The 27,222-nt window shown below is 39.9% G+C and overlaps 1 protein-coding gene across 14 annotated transcripts in view; it reads left to right on the top strand.

Moving 5' to 3' along the window:
• DMD (dystrophin) overlaps positions 1–27,222 on the top strand; it is a 2,122,534-nt gene that overhangs the window by 1,835,860 nt on the left and 259,452 nt on the right. For all 14 annotated transcript variants that reach the window (XM_075132091.1, XM_048863664.2, XM_048863629.2 and 11 more), the window contains 3 exons: positions 871–1,027; positions 9,938–10,058; positions 11,126–11,394. In XM_075132091.1, coding sequence (XP_074988192.1) covers positions 871–1,027; positions 9,938–10,058; positions 11,126–11,394 — 547 coding nt within the window. The remainder of the gene's footprint in view (positions 1–870; positions 1,028–9,937; positions 10,059–11,125; positions 11,395–27,222) is intronic.

Below are 27,222 nucleotides of genomic sequence, written 5' to 3'. Positions count from 1 at the left end.
CGCGGGCCGAGGGATGTACTGGCTGCCGCTTTCAGCAGCTCCCATTGGCCTGGAGCAGCGAGGCATGGCCAGTGGGAGCCGCGTCAGCCAAACCTGCAGACATGGCAGGTAAATGAACTGGCCCGGCCCGTCAGGGGCTTTCCCTGCACAAACGGCGGAACAAGTTTGGGAACCACTGCAATAGAGAGATGCTCCTTATGGTGCTGATTTGACCAGGGTTATGCTCTCTCTTTTGTTTTCTCCAGTGATGTATTTTATTTCTCTCACATCCTACCTTCAAATGGCACAAACATTCTGTAGCATAAATCATTGATTTGTTTATTTATAAAATAATGTACTAAATTCAAGGTTTACCCTATAATGTTTGTGAGAACTTGCATCAGTACTGTCTGTTGAGAAGGAGTAACTGCATGAATCTATTGTGTGGTGGACTAGCTGCCACAGTGGAATAGGCAAGTTGTTCTGCTTCTCTGGAGATGAAAGTTCAATCTCTGGTTTGAGGTCTCAAGTGATGGATGAGTTACTTGTGCATATTTAGCAAAAAGAGCTGTCACTCCATTCAAGAAAAAAACAGGATTGGAATAGCAGGTGTGTTTCAGGTCAGGACTGAAGTACATCACTCAAGCCAGTGCTGATATAGCCAAATTCAAAACCCATTTAAGTGGGCATTGGAGTAGTCCCTTTATTCCTAATTTTAATGATCACTGAATTAATAACCACTGCCAAGAACCTTCAAGAGTGAGTGCAGGCTGTCATGACCTTAACCTATGACATCTAACCTCACCCTGGAGTGTGTCTTTTTCTATTACTGTCATTGTAAAGAAAACAATTATTTTCCCTACAGCTGATGCAATAATATATGCCTTGCAGATCCCATTTAGAAGCCAGTTCTGACCAGTGGAAGCGTCTACACCTCTCTCTTCAAGAACTCCTGGCATGGCTGCAGCTGAAGGATGATGAGTTAAAGCAGCAAGCACCTATTGGTGGGGATCTTCCCACTGTGCAGAAGCAGAATGATACTCACAGGGTAAGATCTTTTTGAATGATCTTTCAAAGGGTATACGTTGCGTATAGATTGGATGAGAGTTGAAACCCTCTTTGTTGGAGAAAGGGTGGTGCCATTTAAAATATATTTTAGAGATATTAAAGAGTGGAATTTTCAAAGGCACCTAATGCCCCTATGCACTTTGAAAATCACAGCCTAACGTGCAATTTAAAACTCTGTTATTAATAGTGCTACTACTAACGTTTTCCTGGGTACTTTGTATTTGCCCTAATGACTCCAACCATAATGCCTCCTGCTAAAACCCACTCCCCCTTCCTAAAGAGGTTATGAGTACTTAGCACCAGAATAGGACCTTCAGATTGTAAGTCCTCCAGGCAGTTTTGTTTAACTTTGTGGTCACTTGTAGCAAAAGGAAAAACAAAAAAGAATACAAAAGAAAAGGAGTACTTGTGGCACCTTAGAGACTAACAAATTTATTTTATTAGTCTCTAAGGTGCCACAGGTCCTCCTTTTCTTTTGCAAATACAGACTAACACAGCTGCTACTCTGAAAAAAGAATACAGGTTGGGCTTATTGTATCACCTCTGACAATTGGGTGCTTTCTGACATTCCTTTTTCTGATACAAAGTATGGATAGTGCAATGACTCTGTGGGCAAACAGACCCACTGTTATGTCATCACACAAAATGAATAAATATAATTTTTACACAGTGCTTATAGAATCAGTGTTGCTGGAGAAGGGAATGTTTTAGCACCACTTCAGTGTTGTTCCCATATGCCTTTTGGAAAGTACTGTGACAGGGTGCTGAGCAGGAAGACTGCAAGATCAGCCCCCTGCCATCCCCATTTCAGTGAATAAAGTGGAGCTGGCTGGAAAGAACATGGTCCTAATTGGGGAATGAAAGCCAGCTGCCAGCCAATAGCCCAGGGCTATATAAGAGGCAAGGAAGTGAGGGTGGTGGGATGGAGGAGAGTGAGAGCGTGCAGGCAGGGAGAAAAGCCCTTCCCTCCTGGGCTCAGACATGAGGAACCCAGAGCTGTGTATGCTGTATGGTGAGAAGATGGTGCGAGCACAAACTTGTAAATAAAAGCACCAGTGGTTTCAGAACCCAAGGGTCTCTGAGTGACTTTATCTGAACCTAGCTGAGGCAGGAGCCAGGAGGGCCAGGTGCCCTCTGTTACAAGTCTCATAGGATTTTTTGGAAACCTGGACAGCTACTAACAATGGATAGAACAATCCTCATTTAATCAAGCAGGAAATAGAAGATTCAGAAGATTGGTAATGGGGTATGGCATCTTTCACTTCTAAGTCATGTATTGAAATGCAATCTAAACCTATAGGTACCAAAAGGTATTTCTTTCTAATGGTTGGTCAGCATCATATATGAAAATGGTTGCTGATCTAAATGCCAGTGGACAGGTATGCAATCTAAAACTGTCATGACAATTGGGAGTCTCAGCAGAAAGACCAAGGATCAAATGGGGAAGGGCACTGCAAATTACCCTCTGGCTCCTAAAGTGAAGTCCGTTTGAGGAAGGTAGTGGCGTGATATCACAATGTCATGGGGAAGCTTGCACTGCAATGGTCCAGCCTAAACCAGTATTGGGGTAAACAGGGCTATGAATCCAACACCTGCTATTAGCTTTAAAAAAAAAAAAAATCCCACAAGAAGTATTCATCCAAAGGATGACACCTCTTGATGTGCTTAAAAAAGGTGTGCATAAAAATACATTTGTGTCTAGCAACATTCCTATATTGTTTCATAGTAATCTTATTCTGTTAATTTCCATGCAAACAGCAAGGAGACACCTTTAAGTGTTCGATAGATGCCAGTTCATGTGTATTTCCTAACACATCTTTAGAACTATGAATGAGACAGTTCTGTACCTCAGAGTTAATCACTAGTGACATATTAAGAGCTAAAAACAAGTATCAGAGATAACCCCATTCAATAACTACTTCATTATATTTGTGGGACATCTTAAGATGTTTTCATGATACGTTGCTCTAAACGGTTGCAAGTACACAGCTTTTATTTGGACATATGTCCCCTTTGCAGTGTATTCTGAACAAAATGTAAAATCAAGGTTCTGACCACACATGGCATTTTTGGTATCAGTATTAGAGAGGGGTTACTCCCTGGGGAATGGACCAGTGTTCAGTTAAATGGAACCAGGAGACTGGTTATTTTCCATCTGTTTGAGGTCATAGGTTGGGGAGGCAGCCCAAAATAAAGTGCATTGCTTCAGTCTGAATGTGACAAATGCATGAATGATAGTGGTGAGATCAGTATAAGAAAGGCCACACCTTCCTGCAAGCTGAATATGATACAAGTTATTTCTGGTTACTGCTCACTCCTTGGAATCTGGGAGCAGTGAAGCAACCAAAAAAGACACTGAACTGAGAAAATAGAGGTTAGACATAACAAATAGAGGAAACTTCACTAGTTCCTCAGAATGATTCTTCTTGCAGTACCTACCAGTGTCATTTGTCTTTTCTGGATTGAGTTTAAAGTGACAAATCCTGCCCTTGCAATTGGATTCCTGGAAGTGGAACCAATGCATTTCTGCTATGCAGGGAGAAGGCACTTTGAAAAAGAGGCACACTCCTTGCAAAGCCTTATTCGGGGAGTTGTCTGAGAAAGGGATGGGCCAGAGGATTCACTACTGAATGGACCAAGCTATCTCCTTCCTACCGTCTCTCAAGTAATGGAGCTATACAAGGTGTATGAGGGACTACTTGAGCCATTTGGCTGAAGCAGTTTGCACAGAGCTTCTCTGCAATTTGCTGCACAGCTATTCTGTGGCCTGTGGTAAGTATTCCTTCCCTGATGCACAGATCCTAGCCAGACTGCTAAGGAGCCAGAAAATTTAAATAATGCAGCTGTTACCATAGCTCCTTGCTGCTACCCTATCTCTGCCCCTTTCCCCAAAAGAGAAAATGTGAGATAATGCCAAACCTGGCAAGACGGTTACGAGAAAGAAATGGTTCCTTGAGCAAGGGTTTCAGTACTTAACACCATGTCTAAGTACTTAAAAACATTCACCAGCCTGTATACTTTTCAGTTGAATAAGGTATTCTTCACTGACCTAAAATGTTTTACAGTATCACAGTGTACTGACATGGTTTAAAAAGCTGTCACATTCCATCCTAGAGATGGTGATATTTCAGTAATGGATTAAGAGATGCTTGTGTGGTTTCCATATTAGTTTAAGTTTATCCAGTTTTTTGGGGTGCTACATAAACATAAAGTTTCACAAATAGTTGCAAAGTGACATTACAGAACAACCCAGCCCTTCTTCCCTCCTCTCTTAATGTCCCCACAGCTATAGATACACACATGCACATGGACACACGTCTCTTGGTCACAATCTCTAGTCATTTCACAGTATCAAAGCAAGAACAGTTTAGTTACTTGTAGAAAGCTTCTTTTCTTTCATTTCTTTCTTTTTTTTTCCCCGTGCAGTAGCACTTTTGTAGCTTAACATGATACCAGTCTAGTTATAGGCAGTTGGATTCCCTGTGGAAAAAAGAACAAAAGATAATCTTTGAAATTAGGTCACACTGTCGACTCTTCAAAGACCTCTTGTGGAGAGGGAGGGAAGCAAGATCAGTAAAAAGCTCTGCCAGCTTCAAGTTGTCTTTGACGATTCTGTATTTGCAGTTTTCTGTTTTGTTCTCTACTGTATTTTTCCTGAATGGCATGGACCTTGTGTCACTCTACAGATTTCCTGGTCATGACAGCAGACATATTATTGCCTTAATAATCATGGTGTCATGGCTGGATAATATCCATTATGGTGAAATCATGCTAGCAATAAGTATGAGCATGCGTGTGTTGTTCCTGGTATGCTCTGGCATGGGGTTTATTCCTGGTATAGACATGCTCCTTTTTTTCCTGAGCATTTTACTATCCAGATCATTCATTATATTATCACCTAAGAAGCTTATGTAGTGATGTTTATTAAGAGTTAATAACAATTAATAGCAAGTTAATTAATACATTGAGGGGGCATCCCAGGGAAACCACGATAGCAGTGACTGTGTTGAAGCATAGTTGTTGCCTGAATACATTCAGTGGTAGTGTAGACATGACTATAACCTGCTTTTTTATTAATCTAGGTCAGTGTGTCCCAAACTTGGGACACTGCTTGTCCAGGGAAAGCCCCTGGCGGGCCAGGCCAGTTTCTTTACCTGCCGCGTCCACAGGTTCGACAGATTTTGGCTCCCGCTGGGCACGGTTTGCCGCTGCAGACCAATGGGGGCTGCGGGTAGCGGCTCAGGCCGAGGGACGTACCGGACGCTGCTTCCCGCAGCTCCCATTGGCCTGCAGCCGTGAACCTTGGCCAGTGGGAGCCGCGATCGACCGAACCTGCGGACGCGGCAGGTAAACAAACCGGCCCGGCCCGCCATGGGCTTTCCCTGAACAAGCAGTGTCCCAAGTTTGATCTAGGTAGAGCTTAAAGAGGGCAATTTTTTCTAAAAAAGGTATTTATCCTGGAAAACCATAGTCATCCTGAATCCATTTAATTCCTGCTCAAATTCCATTGAAATAGAATATTGGGAGACTTGTCTTTCTACATGATCAGGGAGTAATGTTTCATTTTACTGATACTACACTGTCCTTTTCATTGTATTTTCATCTCTCAGTTTAAAATATCTGTACTTGTCTAACTGAAGAGATCTAAGGACACCCCAGAAGCTCCTCACAAGGGGCTGGTGGAGGTCTGAGGTGAAATAATCAATATATGCATTATTAAAATGGTGGACAGACTGTCATTACACCTCTGGTGCTGATTACAAATAGAAAGGCTTAAATAAAGCAGCTTACTTGTTCTTTTGTCAGGTCATATATTATGCATGTTCGATTTCCTCTGCAGTCACCACAAAGTGTGGAAGAAATTCAAGAATTCAATAAAATTATCCTGAAATCATTGGTTGTAAATTAGACATTCATTTAGGTTAATTCTGTTATCAGTGATAGGCTGCTTACTGTTGGCATGCATTTGTCAGGGCTTTAGGTTGATAAATTCTTCTTCTTTTTCCCCCCAAAAGAAGGGAAAAATGTCAGCTTGTTACCATTTTTGAGCTCTACCATTTTGAGCTAATAACTACATTCACATGAATATACCACACTAAAAAGAACCTTAGCTCAGAAAAGCCAACACTGTCTTCATACAGTGAGAATTTCCAATCAAATGTGGCACTGTGGAGTGAGCACATCCTTTTTAATGAAGTGCTGTGGTGCACCTGACTTTGCCTCAGCCTAAAACTTTTTTGTTCTAATTGCTGCAATGTATCATTTAGTCTACTAGATGTTTGCAGACCAAAATGAATTCAGCAGGAGGGAGAGAGGACAGGGATGGGTGCCACAACATGTTGGAAATTATTCAAACACTTGGCCTGTGTAGACTTACTTCATAGCATCAGCAGCTTAACATAACATGCAGAATAGAACACTACGAAGAAGAGGAGATAAAGACACAGGCACATTTCTTCTGGGTGTCAACACAGATCTCTGTTTAGAGCTATATATAAAATACACCATGGCAGGACTGAAGGTTTAAGCCGTTGCCAGTGCTGTAAGGCTATATATCACCAGCAGCTTCAGAAGCCATTGTGCATGAGGCAAGCATCCCCTATTACATCCTGTTACAGGATGGAGTATATATTCCTTCCCACCTGTCCTAACTCTGGTGTCCTGGAGAAGGGAAGGGACTATAGCTGTGTCCTCTTCAGGGAATCTAGTGCCACTACATCTAGTGTCCCTTGCATCAGGGACAAGGTTAAGGGAGAATGTTTTGTGCCCTCCCCATCCTTTACACATTCACCCAGCTAAGCACAGTTTAGCCCACAGTGTTCTGCCAACAGCGGAAGCTGTCTGAAGAAAGGTACCTACTACCCCTTCCCAGCAGTGCAGGTGAAAACATCCACTCCTACACAGCCCTTAAGACATGGAAATTGTAGTTGTATTGCTTTCTTCATCAGAACAGCTCTGCCTCCTCCGTGCTTTCTTTGGGCATGGGCAGGGAGAAGTCCTTTGTCCATATGTTGTCTGTTTGGATTGCTTTTAAAATGTAAGCTTTTCAGGGAAAGGATCTATCTTCTGGCATGTCTACAAAGCACATTGCATCCCTTGGGTAGTGGATAATAATGTTAGGCTAAATCTAGGGGTTAATTGTGATACTATTGGTGAAGTCTGCACATGTCCTTTCTCAGTGGGAGCTTCTGAAGACAGAATATATCCCAGCACCTGCAATCTAGAGGGCTGGATTGGGGTCTACCCTTCTATAGGATGAGCAGGATCCATGTGAGAGCTAAAACATAATAGTTTTTCCTTGCTTGTCCTTCCCTCCTCTTGCACATCATGGAAGAGCCAGGCACAAATTGAAATAAATGTATAATTTAATCAATCTGATTCTCAGTTTTCATTCAATTGTTAGGCAAATATCCATTGACTTAAGTGGGAGTAAAGGCCTCAGTTTTAGCCCAGTATTAATAATCAAAAGTAACTTATAGTATGTTAGCACAAACTAAGTGCAATTTCCCTTTTGACTCAGAACTATTCATCCATCATTTGGCTGGGGAGGATTAAATTGATTGTACCTTGGCAATAATTTAAAATGCCGAATGGGTCATAAAGTTAAAACTTACACACAGTATTAGTAGCCCAAACAAAAGACATTTAAACATGCCAAGAAACAATATGCTGATCTGGCCATTACAGTTAGCAGATACAAAGACTTATGAAACAAAGACAAAATAGCATTGTTTCTCACTCATACAAATCAAAATGTCGGATTCTTAAAATAGTCAATATTAGAGTAAGCATAAGTCATAAAGATGCATCAGCAAGAAATTCCTGTAATTGACTCAACTTAGATGGTGGTACATTCAGAGAACAGCCCAAGTCCGTTAATGTCCATTGCGGAGTTCAACTTTAGTGACTATACCATGCACTTCAAGAAGGGACTCGACATTCTTCAAATGATTTTACTGATCTCAAGATCAAGGTCTCTTACAATAAGTTCTCATCCAATTCATTGGGAGTTCTCAAGTATTTTAAAAAAACAAAATAATGTAGTTAGTTATTTAGCTTTAAACAGTAGCTACTGTGTGCATGTTCGTGTTAACATGCCAACTTTTTCATCATGAACTGTAGCTGTGACTCTCATTAATAGTCACGGGAGGTGTTCATTTGGGGGCTCTGTGTATGACATTTAATTTCAAATGTAGTTCACAGTATAATCAGCTGATGACTTTAACCTTCAATTTCTGGGCTTTTTGTTTACTAATTTCTGTAATCATTTTAGTTAAACACATTATCAAAACTAGTTCTGACTGAATTTATTGTTTAAGTAACTCATATAATTCTTTGTAAAAAGTATTTCCTATTAACGTAAAAGCAAAACCTTCATAAGTAATGTGTGCTTTTGCCACTCATGACATACAGCTCTCCTCCTTGCAATAATTACACTAGTACTTTCCATGTGTTTTACAACAGCACGATACCGCATAAGAACTCTATAAATTAAGCTCTCGTTTATAGCCAAGACAGTTAAAACTTTGAAAGAAACCACCAGTGAATTCTCAGAGGTATAGTACAATACACAGTCAAAGTAATTCAAACACTCAGCCCATAGTCTAGATCTAGCCCACTAGATGTATTTACATGGCCTGCGTGTTAGATTCAAATTCTGTGTAATCAAAACTTTCTTTAAAAGAAACAAACACAAAGTTTCTAGCTTTCATGGTTGAGAAGAAAACCTTCCAAATGTAAACCAGTGGAATGTTCCTGAGTCTGCTATGGAGAAATGTGTGCTCCACTACGTCTCATTCATTGGATTGGGTGTTAGCTCTGCAGCCTAATAACGGCACTTCTTAATGTCAACCTTAACTAATTGACGGCTGATCACATTAACAGATGAGATAAACAAGAGTGGTGGAAGTTGTTGGAGGGAAGAAAATGCAAAGAGAAGAAAGGAAGAGAAGATAGGAAAGGGAGAAAAAAGCAAAGAAAGGATGGGAAAGGACAGGGGGAAAAAAGACAAAATAACAGTGGTCAAGAAGATGACCACATTTTCCCACTGAGTGATGTTAAGATTTTTAACAAATAATGATAAAAATAGCTAAAAGTGTTGTTACTGCATCAAGGACCATATTCTGCCCATGATCTCTGTATAAATCTCCCAAGGATAGTACTGGGACATCTGCTGTGGGTTGACGCTAGCATGTATTCCTAGATTGGCCTCTGGACTTCAATTGAAAATGGAAGGTGATTTCCTCCTCTGCATGCATTTGACGTTTCTGGAAGAGAGTATGAAAATAAGAAGAGCTTGCTCAGCATGCTGTGCATCTATTACATCTACCTCAGTACCAAAGGAGCACATGGTGGTTAACGTGATGACACTGACTGTACCTCAGAACTATAGCCGTTTGTTACTTATTATAAAGCGTCAGTGTAGCAATATAAGTGCACTTCTTTTTTTCTGACGCAGCAGCAGTAGCAACAGTGATAGCTTGGATTTCCCATTACAGTCTGGAAATCTTTTGCCTCTCAGGCAGCATTAGCTGTGCCAGTGCTGTTCATTGCAAAGCCTGCTGAAGCCTTGTCCCTTCCAGCTAGGTTTCAGAGTTTGATTCTGACATTAGTCACAGAAGGGATCCCTTCACACAGTGAACAGCTTAATCAGCCTCTCCTTCCATTGTGCAACACTCTAAATGCTCATTGGCCCCTCAGAAAACAAATGTGGTTTCTGGTTAATCAAATGCTGACAACGATCTTCCATCTCATCTTGTTGATGCCTATTTGTAGTAATCCAGGTTGAAGTTGATGCTGGAAATTTTATCCTAAAGTTGACAGCACCGAGGACTAGCATTTAATATGGCTTTACATCCCCAATTTACATTATGTTTGTTTCGCTTCACAGGCCTTCAAGAGGGAGTTGAAAACTAAAGAACCTGTTATCATGAGTGCACTTGAGACCGTGCGAGTGTTCCTGGCAGAGCAGCCTCTGGAGGGACTGGAGAAGCTCTACCAGGAGCCTAGAGGTAGTTGAATGTAGAGCTATAATAACATATTGATAGAAGGATCAGTGATGAATGAAAGACCATAAATTCTTACTGCCACTGTCAGGGCAGCTCTTATATACTCCAAGCTGCATATCACTATCTCAGAACCTGAACTAAAAAAAGGATAGCTGAAACCAGGACTTAAAAGTCCTTCTGCACACTGTATAAATAAATGTGCATATTTAAAAGAAACACTGTGAAGAGTTCAAAACCTCTTGTGTGGATGTATAACTTATAGACCAATTTGTGATTCATAAATTTCAGTAGTTAACCTCTTAGAGATAGCAAAAAGAAAAGGAGTACTTGTGGCACCTTAGAGACTAACCAATTTATTTGAGCATAAGCTTTCCGATGAAGTGAGCTGTAGCTCACGAAAGCTTATGCTCAAATAAATTGGTTAGTCTCTAAGGTGCCACAAGTACTCCTTTTCTTTTTGTGAATACAGACTAACATGGCTGTTACTCTGAAACCTCTTAGAGATAGGAAATCCATGCCAATTTGAAAAGCTAGCCAAAGAAAATTACAGCTGACCATCCTGAAATTTATTTGGCTCAACATTTAGTATAAAATGCTCTAGAAAAAAGCAGATTGCTTAAATAGAAACTGTGTGTGTGCCAGGTACAACTCAAGATCTTTGCTTGATTCTTGTGGTCCCAGTTCAGCAAAGCTCTTAAACATGTTCTTAACTTTCAGGCAGACTTAAGCACATGCTTAAATTTAAGCATTTTCACAAGAGCTTTGCTGAATGAGAATGGACTTAAAGACTGCTCAAGTCCATTTGAAAAGTAAGCGTGTACCTAAATTCTTTGTGGAATATGGGCCCCTAACTGAATACTTAGAAAATTATTACACTGTGATATATAATAGGACTAGGATTTGTTGAGGGACCCCAAATTATTGTACATTAATAAAGTATATTTGATAGATGTCTCTGGGGTTGTGAATAGTTTTCTTGCTGTGCTTTTGAACATTTCAGTCTTGCTCCAATAGTTATTTTCCTTATAAGATAGAATATGCTCTAACGGCCTGTTGAACTTCACGTTTAGAGCTGTCCCCTGAAGAAAGGGCCCAGAATGTCACCAAGCTCCTCCGAAGACAGGCAGATGAGGTCAAAACTGAATGGGATAAATTGAACCTGCATTCTACTGACTGGCAAAAGAAGATAGATGAGGCTCTTGAAAGACTACAGGAGCTCCAGGAGGCAATGGATGAACTGGACCTGAAGTTGCGCCAGGCTGAAGTGACCAAGGGTTCCTGGCAGCCAGTGGGGGATCTGCTAATTGACTCTCTGCAGGATTACCTAGAAAAAGTCAAGGTATCAGTGGGCTTCTACTTTTCAACATTTGTGGTAGAAAAATGTAATTGATCTTGTTTTGACTGTTATTCTCCTCAATCAAGAAACAACTTTTAAAATGAAGTGTTGGCTGATTTTAAAGAATTGCAACATTTAAAGAATGATCTAATTCCCCCAATGAAATCAATGTTAACACGGAGTTCCAATTAAAAGTATACATGAGTAATTTATGGCAAAAAATATAAGGATGTCTACTTATCCCCAGCATAGATACTATTAACCCAGGGAATTTAGTGTTAAGATTAAATTTAAAATAAATCCAGACTCGTTAAGGTATAGAATTGCAGTTAGGGCACCCAAACAAACTTAATTCTACCTCGTATTGTAGTCATGTAACCATATAATTAAGATTGTATAATTGTGTTTGTAACTCCACATTAGATTAAACTGCTTTTTAAAAAATAGATTTTTTTTCTCCCCCCACCCCGTATGATTTCATCACAGGGAAGGTATTCCCTGACCTGCCGTCCCTAATGAGTAGATCTGGTGAGTTAGGTTTTTTGTTTTGTTTTGTTTTTAAAATTAATACTTGGGAATTATGGTCAACGTGCAGAATGCTCTCTGGTAGAACATTATTTGTCAAACTGTGTTGAAGAGAAAAGTTTATTATGAAAAATAACAGGGGGAAAAAACCATTAATCAGAAAAAAAAATCAATTCTAGCCAGTGCAAAAGATTTCCATAAGGGTTAAGTATATAAGAAATGTCAAGAGTCTGCAAGATTCTGTTGTTAAGATCATAGATGACAAATAAGAGGTCTGACACCTATTTTGTGTCTTAATGAATTTTTAACTACTTGTACAAAGTGAAACAACAGCAGAGACTGACTCTCCAACAGCAGAGACTGACTTGATAGGATACTCACTTGGGATGTGAGAATTCCAAATTCAAGTCCTTGCACCAAATTAGGCAGAATAGGGGCTTGAACCTGAGTCATCCACGTCTTAGGTGAGTGTTCTGTCCACTTGGGTGGATCTCTTTCTGGGTTTGATCAGACATTCCGTCCTTGACCTGAGAAACCTTCCCAATTAAAGTTCCGTCAAAACTAAGAATTATGAGTCGATATTTGCTTAAAAAAAAGTTTTGTCAAAAAATTCCTGACAAGATCTACTTGAAACCTATATATTAGCCCTAATTATAAAATTTTTTATTCTATTATAACATCGGCTAAACTGCAAATGGAAAAAATGTGTGTGTACACATATGGGATTTCAAATCCTTTATAAGTGATAATATTTCAAACCCTGTGTGAGAGTTGTAGCACAGGTAAGATGCACTCCAGGCAGTGCATTTCTAAGCAATGATAATACTATTTGGGTGGTGTTACAAGGCACAAGGCCAAAGGCTGAGTAATGTTAACTACCTGAGAAGTGCAGTAATTGCCTCAGAATGCACTGCCAAGAGTGTTGTTATTGCTCTAAGGAAATAGAATTTCTACATGAATAGTGAAAGTAGATAGATGTGAGCATTTGCTGGGCAATGTAGTCATGTCTTTAACATAAATAACCGATGAGAAAGCTCCAGTTGTGTCTGCAGTTTAAAAGCCATTGTCATAAATTACTGAATGCATGATTGTTTGCTATTTTGTTGTAGCTGTGTTAGTCCCAGGATATTAGGCAGACAAGGTGTGTGAGTTAATATCTTTTATTGGACCAACTTCTGGTTTAACATATTGAGTTAAATATATATATATTTTTAAAATCACTTGTTTTTTTTAAGTATATGTTTTCAGAAGAAATAACTCAAGAAAAGCAGTTCTTCTAAATATAAGATGTACTAGCTTTAGGGATTCTTTAAGTTTGCATTTCAGTTTACATATACACAATGTATGAACATTAGAGTTAGGTCAAAGAAGCCTTCAGTCCTGATCCTGCAAAATCAAGGCTTTGTCTACCCTACGCAACTTTTAGCGACACGGCTGTGCCGCTACAGTAAGAGAGAGCTCTCCTGCCGACAAAAAACTTCCACACCGAATGAAGGGCGGTAGCTTTGCCAGCAGGAGAGCACTCCTGCCAACAAAGCGCTGTTCACGCTGGCGCTTTTTGTCAGCAAAACTTTTGTCGTTCAGGGGGGTGGGTTTTTTCCACACCCTCTGCACAACAAAAGTTTCGTTGTTCCATTTCCAGTGTAGACAAAGCCTTACACTTGTGCTTAACTTTAAGCTGAGTAGCCCCATTGACTTGAAATGTACACATGCATAATAGATTGCAGGATCAAGACCTCAGTTTGTTGGGTTTTTGGTTTTTTTGGTTTTTCTATGTACAGGATTGATTTTATCAGGGGAGTATTGCAGGAAGATTAGAAACAAAAGGCTTTTTTAAGACCATATTTCTGTTGGGGAAAGCAGAGCAGTTTTGTTCTTTTCAATCTGAGGAAGTTTGGATATAAGACAAACTGGAATGGCTTAGGTTCTGCCAAACTCTGTCAGATTTTTACTCTATTGATTTTTAGTTTGTAAAACCAAACCCAGACCAGGGCAGTTCATCTCTGGTACCCTTTTCATCAGCTATCAGCAGTATTGGAGAGAGGTTAAGAGATTCCGGCTGATTTCTGTATATAGAGGGAAGAAAGAATGACTCAACAATAGAAGACTCTTCATGGGACAGAACACATGTTTTTTCTCTCCTAAAATACTACACAGTTATGTAAATACCTTTCAAGCACAGTAGTATATCCATTAAGTATCCAGAAGAAAAAAATACTGTCACTTTGATGGGAAAATAGTTAATAGTCCAATATCTGAAGTTTAAACGATGCAGTAAATATAAGGAAAAATCAAAAATGTACAAAGAAACACAGTCATAGATCTGTGTATGAAAATTCAAGGTGGTGTTGAACAAATGCCAGAATTCTACCTTAGATTATGCCATGGGTAAAAATTTCATCCAGTCCTTATTGCCAAATTATTCTGAGTGATCGGTACCCTGGTCAGACTAACCTGGGTGCGAACTGCAGCATTGCAAAGCCCTACCCATTTCCTGTGGCATCACTGTGGCTGCATTGACGCATGTGAGGCATGAAGGGCGTGTCTGCTCTACAAACTTTTGCTGCTGCTATTTACATCAGTATAAAAGCCACTGCAGTTGTTATATCGCTTGTGCACATGCATACATGGCTCCTTGCATCAGCGCTCTGCATACTCACCAGGAGTGCTTCTTTTGATGCACAGTACTGTGCACCATGGGTAGGTATCCCACTGTGCAACTCACCACTGTCCAGCACATTGTGTTTTGGGGAGTTTTGGCACAGCATAGCTGGGCAGAAACAAGTCACTTGGGTGACTGAGACTGTGGGGTCAAGCTCCCATCATGTAACTTTCTCCATCCCATAATGCCATCTCTAACCCGTAATTTTCATGTCTATTTTGAAAATCCAATGAACGCCCGCGGGACTTGTTGCAGTCCACCACCTCTGACAGAAGCGTGGAGCCTGCACAGCTCTGTGCTGTCGTCATGAGTGTTTCATAGATTCATAGATACTAAGGTCAGAAGGGACCACTATAATCATCTAGTCTGACCTCCTGCACAACGCAGGCCACAGAATCTCACCCACCCACTCCTGCGAAAAACCTCTCACCTATGTCTGAGCTATTGAAGTCCTCAAATCGTGGTTTAAAGACTTCAAGGAGCAGAGAATCCTCCAGCAAGTGATCCGTGCCCCATGCTACGAAGGAAGGCGAAAAACCTCCAGGGCCTCTTCTAATCTGCCCTGGAGGAAAATTCCTTCACGACCCCAAATATGGCGATCAGCTAAACCCTGAGCATATGGGCAAGATTCACCAGCCAGATGCTACAGAAAATTCTTTCCTGGGTAACTCAGATCCCACCCCATCTAACATCCTATCACAGGCCATTAGGCCTATTTACCATGAATATTTAAAGATCAATTAATTACCAAAATCTTGTTATCCCATCATACCATCTCCTCCATAAACTTACTGAGTTTAATCTTAAAGCCAGTTCGATCTTTCGCCCCCACTGCTTCCCTTGGAAGGCTATTCCAAAACTTCACTCCTCTGATGGTTAGAAACCTTCATCTAATATCAATTCTAAACTTCCTGGTGGCCAGTTTATATCCATTTGTTCTTGTGTCCACATTGGTACTGAGCTTAAATAACTCCTCTCCCTCGCCGGTATTTATCCCTCTGATATATTTATAAAGAGCAATCATATCTCCCCTCAACCTTCTTTTAGTTATGCTAAACAAGCCAAGCTCCTTGAGTCTCCTTTCATAAGACAAGTTTTCCATTCCTCGGATCATCCTAGTAGCCCTTTTTTGTACCTGTTCCAGTTTGAATTCATCCTTCTTAAACATGGGAGACCAGAACTGCACACAATATTCCAGGTGAGGTCTCACCAGTGCCTTGTATAATGGTACTAACACCTCCTTATCGCTACTGGAAATACCTCACCTGATGCATCCCAAAACCGCATTAGCTATTTTCATGGCCATATCACATTGGCGGCTCATAGTCATCCTATGATCAACCATGTTGCAAGCACAGGGTGCACAATCATCCAATACTTGCAGAGATACAAGAGCAGCCATGGAGAACATGATGATTTCATGGAGCACACTTTGCTGTGGGACATAGGAAGAACCAAATCAAGGTTGTCGGTGGTGGTCACAGAGTAACTGCAAATAGTGAGGCACTGAAGCAAGCACTGGCTGGTGAGACTGGTAACTGACTGGTAACGCAAGCTTGGATGATAAGTGAGCTGCAGTACTTCTGGATGCACCCACATTCCTTGATCTGTGTGCCCAGCTCACACCAGCCCATCAGCTCAGGGACACCAAAATGAGAGCAGTACTGATGGTAGAGAACCGAGTGGCAATTACACTGTGGAAACATGGAATGCCAATTGCTACCAGTCCTTGGGAAATCATTTTGAAGTTGCAAAAGTGACAGTGGGGGCTATTGTCATGCAAGTGTGCAGGGCCATCAATCGTCACCTGCTACACAGGACTGTGACTCTTGGCAATGTGCAGGACATAATGGATGTATTGGCAGCAATGGGGTACCCAAATTCTGGGGTGGGTCTCTTTGTCTCTCCAGTTGAAGCTGTTCTGCTTTGTATAAAGAACTTGAATAGCCATTTGGCCAGAGACAGAATGGCTGGGAATGGGTCAAAAGTCTGGTGCTTAGGGCACTCGCCTGAGAGGGGGGGACACCCAAGTTCCAGTACCTTCTGCAATGACTATTTAATTATTTATACAAAGTGCAACAGCTTCAACAGGAGAGACTGGGAGAAACCCACCCAGAATACCCCATAGCCTGGTGGTTAGGGTACTCACCTGGTGTGGGGGAGACCTGGGTTCACGTCCCTACTCCTGAGCAGGGAATTGAACCTTGGTCTCCCATGCTCCTGGTGAGTGCCTCACGCATTGTGCTAAATGTTAGAAGAGGTGACATCAGCATCTTTTTCTCCTTTGGGAAAGTTTCAGAGTAGCAGCCGTGTTAGTCTGTATTCGCAAAAAGAAAAGGAGTACTTGTGGCACCTTAGAGACTAACCAATTTATTTGAGCATAAGCTTTGGTGAGCTTATGCTCAAATAAATTGGTTAGTCTCTAAGGTGCCACTAGTACTCCTTTCCTCTGGGAAGCTTACCCTTAATGCCCTTACCCAAATAAACTCAACCTTTTGTTCAACCCCAAATGAAATTTTTCCAACTTTTTTTTGATTCACCACTAATTCCAAAAAATGTTGATTTCCATTTGACCCAAACCAATTTCTTTCTTATTTTTCATAACTGCGAACAAACTGAAAAATCCATTACTGGCACAGTAACCTGCCAGTGATTCATCATATGGAAAAAAAGCTCTTGGTCTGTGCACTTCTGACTAAGAAATATCTGACAAGTGATATCTGGCAAAGTGGCCACCTTGGTCACATTCCTTTTCAAACCTCCACCAGAACAGCACCCACTGTGGGATTTCCAAACGTCAGCTGGTACCCAACTGAGCAATAACTCTCTGGGGAAGCCGACTTCCCCGTGGTAATTTCCATGGAAATCTTTTCCATGGAAATGAGAGCTCTCAATCTCACAGTGAGGTTTGGGGGCTAGCTTCCTGCAGAGCAGGAGAAAAGCCTCATCCTTAATACAGGTTTCAGAGTAACAGCCGTGTTAGTCTGTATTCGCAAAAAGAAAAGGAGTACTTGTGGCACCTTAGAGACTAACCTATTTATTTGAGCATGGGCTTTCGTGAGCTACAGCTTACTTCATCGGATGCATCTGATCAAGTGAGCTGTAGCTCATGAAAGCTCATGCTCAAATAAATTGGTTAGTCTCTAAGGTGCCACAAGTACTCCTATCCTTAATACAGACATTGCTGTTCATCTCATGTCTTGAGAACAAGAGAGAGTGTTCATGGTTCAGACATAAAAACACCTCCATGTGGTGAACTTCATCAGAAAATACAGCATACTGCTGTCTTTGAACATTAATGAACTACTCAGCTTGCTCTCTGGCTTTTCACACATACTCCATTGTCTTGCCAGTGTTGCCTTGTGACTGCTTTTCAAAGTGCCCCCTGAGGCCTTTTTCTGCAGAAAAAGGCTTCCATTTAGAGAAAAGAACTAGGAAATGGTGCCAGATCCAGGGGATTTATGGGATTTCCCCCAGGGAATTATGGGAGTTTGACAGTTTCTCCCATAATCCCCATAGGCTCCCAGAAAGCCTTTTGAAAATTGGAAGCCATTGTGTCTGGGAGCTGTACCAGTATTTGTGGATTAGGTATCCAGAAGGCAGTGCAGCTGCAATGTTGTTTATTGCATTAGTATGGATGTTACACCCAAAACAACAGGCTATTGTGAATGGACTGCACTGTTGATACTTACACCAGGGATATGCAGTCAGGTCAACCACCAGCAATGCAGCTGTCTGCTGTAAGCAAATTAACAGCACAGACTTAAGAAACCCTGGGGAGATAGATCTCTTATCTGAAAGTTTTCAGGCAAGAACAAGAGAATGGTGCCAAAGGCAACTTCAGTTTCAAATGAAAGTATCTGTCTCCAGTGAGCTGTAGCTCACGAAAGCTCATGCTCAAATAAATTGGTTAGTCTCTAAGGTGCCACAAGTACTCCTTTTCTTTTTGCGAATACAGACTAACACGGCTGTTACTCTGAAACAACTCAGGAATGCCCACCCAACTGAAGGATAGGTGGTTTAGCCCTGTTTTCAAATAACTCCAATCTGTAGAGGAGTGCTTTGTTCTCCTCTCTCAGCTCATAGAGAGAGCAACTTGGGGATAGCTAACCATGAAACAATGGTCAAAACTTCCTATTTAGTCAGATAAATCCTGTGCTTTCCTATCTATTTGTGAACTTACTTTGAAAACTATCAAGACTTCTTAAACTGGTTTTAGCTGCTGCATCTTCACTTTTAAACATTTGAATTAAGTAACTTTATAGCAGGAAACTCGCATATTGGATACAAAATATTGTTTTTAAAATTCTTAATGTAAAGAAACTCCTTGGAAAGTTTAGGTTTACTTTTAAGCCTTTTGTCTCTGCTATTTGTACAACTTGTGTTATACTAAACTAAACTATATACCAGCAGGCATTAGGTAAAACCAAATAAACTAAAATATTGCTGGAATATTAGCCTCTAGCCAAATAAGAGCCACTAAGGCATCCATATGCATGTCTGTTTTTACCTTCTTCCATCCTTTGGCACTCACCCAGGTTTTCTTGTTTTCTGAAATAAACTGTGCACTCTTTTCTTTTAAAAATGATGAAAATTGTGATTATGAAATTGTGAAGCAAAGAGCACCAGCAAGAGACAGACATGCCCATCGTGTAAGGGCTTGGCTACACTTGCCAGTTACTGCGCAATAAAGGAGCCCCATGTGCACTAGCTCACTACCCATCCACACTGGCAAGGCACATAGAGCGCTCTGACTCCGCAGCTAGAGCGCTCCTGGTACTCCACCTCGGCGAGTAGAATAACGTTTGCTGTGTCCCCGCTGGAGTGCCACAAGTGTGGACGAGGTGTTGCATTACTGCGCTCTGATCAGCCTCCAGAAACATCACATAATTCCCTTAAGTCAAGTGGCCACGTTTGTCATTGTTTTGAACTCGCTGTAGGAATGCGGATTAAAGCTCCATTTCTGAGAGCTGGCTGCTTATCTGCTCCGAGGCAAAGCAACCATTAGTGTGGAATGTTGTGTGTGTGTGTGTGTGAGAGAGAGAGGCAGAGGAGGAAGGGGGGGTCTGCTGCTGTCTGAATTTACAAGACAGCATGCTGCCATGCTCTCAGCCCCCGCAAAAACCCACTCTCTCTCCCCCCACATACACACAACACACTCCCTGTTACACTCCACCCCACCCCTCCATTTGAAAAGCACGTTGGAGCCACTTGAATGCTGGATAGCTACCACAATGCACTGCTCTCTGTGGCTGTTGCAAGAGCTGCTAATGTGGCCACGCCAGTGCGCTTGTAGCTGTCAGTGTGGACAGATTGCAGCGCTTTCCCTACTGCGCTCTCCGAAGGCTGGTTTAACTCAAAGTGCTCTACATCTGCAAGTGTAGCCATGCCCTAAGTGTGTTTTCTCAACTTGGCAGCCAAGCCTGCATCACATATTGCTTAGTCCAGTCTTTCTGAAGCAGTGACTGATAATTGAGGCTAACTTCTGAGACATGTTCACTAGAGATTGTCTTCCTTTTTTTTTTTTTTTTTTTTGTGAACTGAGCAGAATTTGCACTCGGATCTCTGCAGGTGAGAAATGTATTGAACTGCTTATCAGCTGTTCCTAAATGACTTTCTGTATCCATTTGATCTCCTTGTCCCTTGGACATCCCTCCTCTAACTGAGGTAAAAGCAAGACCTTCCTTAAAAGAATTTGCTAAATTTTAGCTGTGCTATTTTTGTCATGAGAGAAAGAAAATAAATAGACTTTGATAAATAAAAAGCCCTGTTGTGTACTGCAGTGAGCTTAAAGTGTCACCGAATTATTGCGTGCAATTTAGTAGTTTGTTAAAAAAAAATGTATTCAGAGGCTACGGGAATTAAACATCAGTGACCTGTTTCTGTTCTGAAGTAAGGGAAGCTGGAAGAGAATTCACTACTCATAAAAGTCTGCTGCATTTGACAATTTGTCATTCTGGTACAACTGCTGCTGAGAGGCAGCTGTGCATCAGTGATGCAGTCCTTACTGTAAAAGGCAAAGATGGGATGGTTTCAGTAAAGCAGTCATCGCATGGTTCTGTTACGCAGTAGTTTGTGCTGAGAGGTGCTTACAATGTGGGTTCTGAGAGTAAAATCATTTCTGGGAACTCAGGGCCATACTCAGTGTTTTATAGTGTAAAGGTGCAGGAAGTATTTACCCCCAAACTGAGTTATCACAGGGCTGGTCTACACTACGTGGGGGGATCAATCTAAGTTACGCAACTTCAGCTGCAAGAATAACGTAGCTGAAGGTGACGTACTTAGATCTACATACCATGGTGTCTTCACTGCAGTGTGTTGATGGGAGACGCTCTCCTGTCAATTCCCCTTGCGTGTCTCATTGAGGAATACTGGAGTCAATGCTAGAGTGATCGGCGGTCTATTTATCACGTCGATAGTAGACGTGATAAATTGACCCCCGCTGGATCAATTGCTGTCCGTCGATCTGTCCAGTAGTGTAGATAAGCCCTAAGTTAATACATAATCAAGCATTTTGTCATGAGGGGAAGAAATAATTTTGGGGGGGAGGAAGTCTATGGGCATAACTAGAACCACACATTAGTGTGATCAGAAAACTATGGATACTAGGACATATGCACCTCTGCTGTCAAAGGAGGATGGCAGAAGTGGTATTCCACAGGAGGAAGCCAATATTAAAATCCTATCAGAGCTCCAGAGCATTCTAGAAGTTGCTATTTGGGAGAGGTGCTTACTCAGCACCTCTCCTAACCAGCTATCCCTACCCAATTTTGGGGTTGCAATGGCCAGTCCAGACCCCTGCTGAAGCGGGGGTTGGGGATACATTGTAATGCTACTGTGCCATGGTCCTGTCCATTTCTGTGCCACCAGGTGCTTGGAGTGAGGGTTCTGTCAGTGTAAACTAGGGAAATGGTGGAGTGAATCTGGCCCCTTCTGTCAGGCAAAATACAACAAATAGCATACTACAGATATGGCTAAATTGGTACAAAGGGGTCATGGAATATGGAAATTTCACAAAACTTTCCAAGCTTCCTGCCATTTGAGAGTCCCATCTACTTTATTTGCTGATAGGCTCTGTATGTTCAGACATCCAGAGAAACATTTACATGTTCCCACACTGAGGTGTGAACTTTGGCCAATAACAAGTTACTGCTGCTCAGAGCAGCATAAACATACTCTCAGGTTCTGAGGTAATTACTTTGATTTTCCATGATAGTATCCATTGTTCTTTGGCATCACCTAGATTCCTCTCTTGCTCTTCCAGAGCAATGCCCCCTCCTTTTTGGGAGTTTGCAGGGCTACAACAGGAAACCACTTGGGGATTTTTATTTATATATTTCTTTATTTTTTTGTGGCAGCATAAAAGGTTGGTGTTTTTTGACTAGTAGAATTAGGAGGGAAAATTTTTAGTAAGGTACTACATTTTTTAGCATGCAAGTCAGGGGACCAAAGGATTCTGTAAGGGCTTGTCTACACTTGAAACGCTCCAGTACTTTAGTACTGTAGACACTCCCTACACTGATGGGTCTCAGCCTCTCCAGAGGTAGTGCTGGTGTACTGGAGTATATTTTAGCAATTTGCAAGCATTATTTCTGAGTCAACCATCTCGCTGCAGATATTCCCCCTGCTATTATTCCTAGATTTTTAAGAAAGATATATGATACATATAGTTATAGGTAGAATATGAAATCAGCAGAAATCATGATTTGATTAGAAATTAAAAAGAAAAATAATGAGCTAGACAGCATATCCTAATGTAGTCATATTAAAATAATAATAATAATGAAAATATTGAAATACTTAATGAAAAGTTGTCATTCTGTTAAGCAACAAGCTTAAATTGCATGCAATTCTCAAGATCACATTTCAATTATGTTTGTTTCCTTTTTAGAATATTAATAAAGTAATAGCCTTTCCTAATTTAAATAGAACACTGGTTTACTATTTCATTGCTGTAGTGCTTTTGGATTCTGCAGAAGAAACTTACAATAATTATTTCAGACATCTGCTTAGTATTCTTTGAAGTGCATAGAAGTTCTTTTTCAGTTTCATTTGAGCTCCAGCTGTCTGCACCAAAGTCTATAATCAATCTGAATTAAGTTGTCCTTCTTCCTTTAATATATCTCTTATTAAGTTCTGCACTGGCCTCTTAGTGAGTCTTACAGGCTAATTCATGTAGATTTGCCATTTTCTGCTAATTCATTTGTCAGCTTTCCAAAACCCAACTAAAAACAATTGGTGAGACAATTAGTAATGCTCTTCAGAACAACTTTTGCAGGAATGGAATACATTTGGACTTGATCAGATCTCTCCCAGTAACAAATATTTAGGGGAGGAAATGAACTGATGACATTTTACAAGGCTTTATTTTTAAATATAAATATGTATTACGATTTCTTCACTGTTCAATAAAATCAGGAGAGATTTTTCAATAACTAATATTCTTCAGCTGTTGCTTTATCAGCAAGATAATTATCATCGAAAATAGCAATGTTGCCAAATAGAACACAGATGAACTTTGTTTAAAGACCAAAGTCTCATTAGTATATCTAAATCCACTGGAACAATTTGAGACCCTGAAGATGTCTTTATTTATTATTGAACTTGTAACTTTAATTATGTCTCTTTGTGTATTTGGAGCTTTGCAGTGTTTACTGTGATTGAGTCAAATGAAAGCAGTAGCTGAAATATGTTGGATTTGTTATTGAATTAAGCTGGCTGTGCAGTTACCATGTCTCCTAAAAATCCAAGAATATTCAGCTAATCAGATCACTTAATTAGCTGAATCGTCTGCCATCCCATTGCTGTAAAGAGATGTCATTTTACTCAACAAAATGTTCAGTAGACTGCTCTGTTGTCACTGTTGGAGGCAAGTGGGATTTTCTTTAAGTTAACTTTTTTAAAAATATAAAATTTGTTTAAAATCCTTGGGGGTACTTCATAATATGTTCATACCTGCTTATGATGACATCTCTTTAGTATCTTGATGGTTCTCAGTTTCTGTGAGATAAAAGCTCAGTTTTGCCTTGTGCTCTTTTGGTCTCATCCAAACAGCTCATGAATGAAATTCAGTTCTCGAATGAAAAGAAACATCATTAGAGTAGCCGTTATTCAACACTTGGGACTGTTGTAAATTTAATCATAGGAGGCTAAGCTGCTGTGGGCTGTTGTTGCATAAATAATCGCAATGACTGGAGAGTATTATATGGCAATAAGCTGCAGTGTAACTGAGACAATGTTGTGTCTATAATGTAAATTATTATTGTTTTAATTGTATTGTAACATCAAAGCTACATGTTTCTCATCTAGTATGCAGTAGGTGTGCCATCCTTGTCGTTAATATGAATAGTTAATGGAAGCTAGTTTATGTATTTTTTCCACCATATTATATAATCCATTTTAAGCAGAAACCCTCATTGATTTCAATTAAAAAAAAATCAGTGGCATAATATAGCCCTTTGGTTCCCTTATTTTCCTGGGAATACAAAGAAAGTGACTGGGCAGGAAGGGAAGGAAATGAAACAAATCTAATCAGACTAGTCCAGAAAATTAAAAATGCATTAATTTATATCAGTTGCGAGGACACACTCATTATTTTTGGAAAGGAATGTTAATGTTATCCCTCTAACAAATGACAACCAAAAATCCACTTTCATTAATTTTTTCTATATGGAGAATCACCAAAGAGTATGTTGCTCTACAGGTCTGTTGTGTAAACCACCAGCAGTCTAGGAACATTTTTGTAAAAAAGAACCCAGGGAGCGATTGCATTTTTCACATTTATATATCTGCCATTAACACCATTATTGGGCTTCATTTTGATGTGAGTACAGTAAGTGGCAGCTCAGTATAAAGGTTCTTAGGAGGCAAGTCTTCAGGAGTTACTGAGAGGTACTAGTTTGACTGAAGCTCAGCTGAGAGGAGAATGAGAATAAGCAGCTTAATATTAAAGAAATTATATTGCTAGGTGATCACATGGTAATGGTTTAGTGTTTAAAATAAAGTATTTCATACATTTTGTCACTTTTAACATAATTTTTGCCCCATAGTATTAGTTAGTGACATTAATATTTGCCTGTTCAGATAATGTAAAGTTCACCCCTGCATACCACATACGGCCTGGTACATGGCTTGAGTCCCACTTATGGGCATATGTGGATTTTTGGCACACACATTATTTATATATTTATTTAGATTTAACATTTAAAAAAAACAAATGCCCATACAAAAACTCTTAGCATCCTGGCAATAATTAGACTTACAATAACTAATGTAATGTGTGATTCATTTCACCGTTATTTCTAATGACTTTTCCATTATATTTCATTCCCTCCTGTATGATAGCATGCTTTGGACTTTTCTGGATCAGCAGTTCTAGTGTTAAAGAAAAGCCTGGCAAGATAATGAATAAACAAACTAATTTGTTAATAAACACTTACCTATTAAATATTGAATTATTGTGCGTAAATATGGTAATTGACTCAAGAAAGGAACTGTTTTCCCTTCAGCAATGGTACTAGCCAAAATAGCGATTCTAAGTTAAATTAATTTAATTCTGTTTGATAGCCTGTAGGCTAAATAATTATATTAACCACTCCCTTGCAGTAAGAAACTAGGAATACAACATCCAAAATGGGTTAGAAGAAGAAGAAAAACACTAAAGGTTTGTTAGCTTCAACCCTACATTTGTTGAACATGCTATTATTAGATCATCAGATGTAATTTAGAGCCAAATTTTTCCTTTGAATGGATACATCCTGCTGATTTCAAGGGAGCGCCACATGCGCATCTGAGGGCAGAATTTGGCACTTAAAATTCTTGGTACTCTCTGATGTAGGTTTCTGTTTCCATGCCAAGGGAATTGACTCATCCCATATAAAGATTCTGTGTGTCTTTTTATCTCTCTAAAGTTCAGCACAGAGGCCAGGACCAGACGAGTTTAAGAAGCTCGCTTTCTATTGGTTTACCTGGATTAACAGTGGAATTTGAGCTTTTAGAAGTAAATGTTAAACATTGGCATTAAAGTGTCTAAGTATAATATCTGGGGTACACTCAGGGGCTCTGACTTTTAATGTGGCTTCTTCTGTACATGTAAATGTTCTATTGAATTCAGATGTTTGGCATATGAGTACAGGCCATATAGGTACTACTGTGATAATCATAGAGGAAACATTAATGGGTACCAGAGGTTAACTGACATTAAATGAGTCATGCTATTAAAATAATGTGAATCATTTTAAAATGTCTATTTATCCCCTAACATCCTAAAAGTGTAAATATTCACTCCCCCAAAATATACTGAGGAAATGTTATAAAGTGGATTATATTAGCACTAAGAAAAGGAGTACTTGTGGCACCTTAGAGACTAACAAATTTATTTGAGCATAGGCTTTCGTGAGCTGTAGCTCACGAAAGTTTATGCTCAAATAAATTTGTTAGTCTCTAAGGTGCCACAAGTACTCCTTTCCTTTTTGCGAATACAGACTAACACGGCTGCTACTCTGAAACCTATATTAGCACTATTTTTATTTTAATATGGGACTATTTTATTGGCTAAAAGTACTCCTTTTCTAAGCCACAGATAGAGAATATATATAATCACGCAGTAATTATGGCAGAGATTCTGTGTTACATTGGTCGAGCCATGAGGTAATGCACTTAGAGTATATGTACGTACAAACACTTCGGAAGCTGAATTAGGTAGAACAATGTAAAACTTCGGGATGTATTGATGAAATACAGTCACCTAAGTGTGATGGCTGCTGAGACATTTTGAAGTATATTAAAAGGACATACCAGAAGTGAAAATATAACCATAAAAGAGAGGGATAATGCTTATAGTTTTCTGTGGTGAGGCAATTTTCTTTCCACAAACAAAACAGCTTGTCAATACATTTTTTTTAAAATGAATTCTTTTTTACAATTCTGACTCTCCTGTTCTTGTAATTATTGTGGACTCTGGGGGACCATTTAGGAGTTGTACCTATCAAGTACACAGATTCCATAATGGTGATTTTACTACTTCATAGACAAGTCAATGAGTGAAATAAAATCAATTTATCAAAAGCGCATATGCTGGCACACAGGGACTGCATGAAGGAGGGAGTAGAATGAACATTAGGTTGTTTGGGATAGTTGAGCCAATGACAGATTGTGCTATATCTTCTCTCATTTTAATTATATGTATTGAAAGTTTAATAGAGTTTGATTTCATATTTAGTTTCAGATTAACCTATAATGCAGTTCAATATTATTATACTACTGTTTAGGAGTTCTTTGATAGTCCTTCATATGTTCAAAACACTGTGTAGTCAAGAGCTAATTAATCCTAAGGTTGAGGGGGGATGCATTATTATCCCCATTTCACAAATAGGGAAACTGAGTCAGAAAGCTGAAGTCTTCCAGCTGTCGCTTCCTTTCACATTATTTTTTTATTATTTATTTTTTATTTAAAATTTTATTTCTTCTAGTTGACTTTAATTATTCGAGATACTGAGAGCCAAGAACTCTTTATTTTCGGTAGGATTTTATAGTTGTTCAGCTCCTCTTGGAATCAAAACCTATTGTTACAGATAATTGGTTATGCTATGGAAGCAGCAGGGTAAGCTTTCCCACCCTTCCCTGACAGTATGCTTCAATACTAA

This window comes from Caretta caretta, chromosome 1 (assembly GCF_965140235.1).
Source record: "Caretta caretta isolate rCarCar2 chromosome 1, rCarCar1.hap1, whole genome shotgun sequence".
Taxonomy (NCBI): Eukaryota; Metazoa; Chordata; order Testudines; family Cheloniidae; genus Caretta; species Caretta caretta.
The sequence above is the reverse complement of the archived record's forward strand: the minus strand, read 5'-3'. Positions and strand labels throughout refer to the sequence as shown.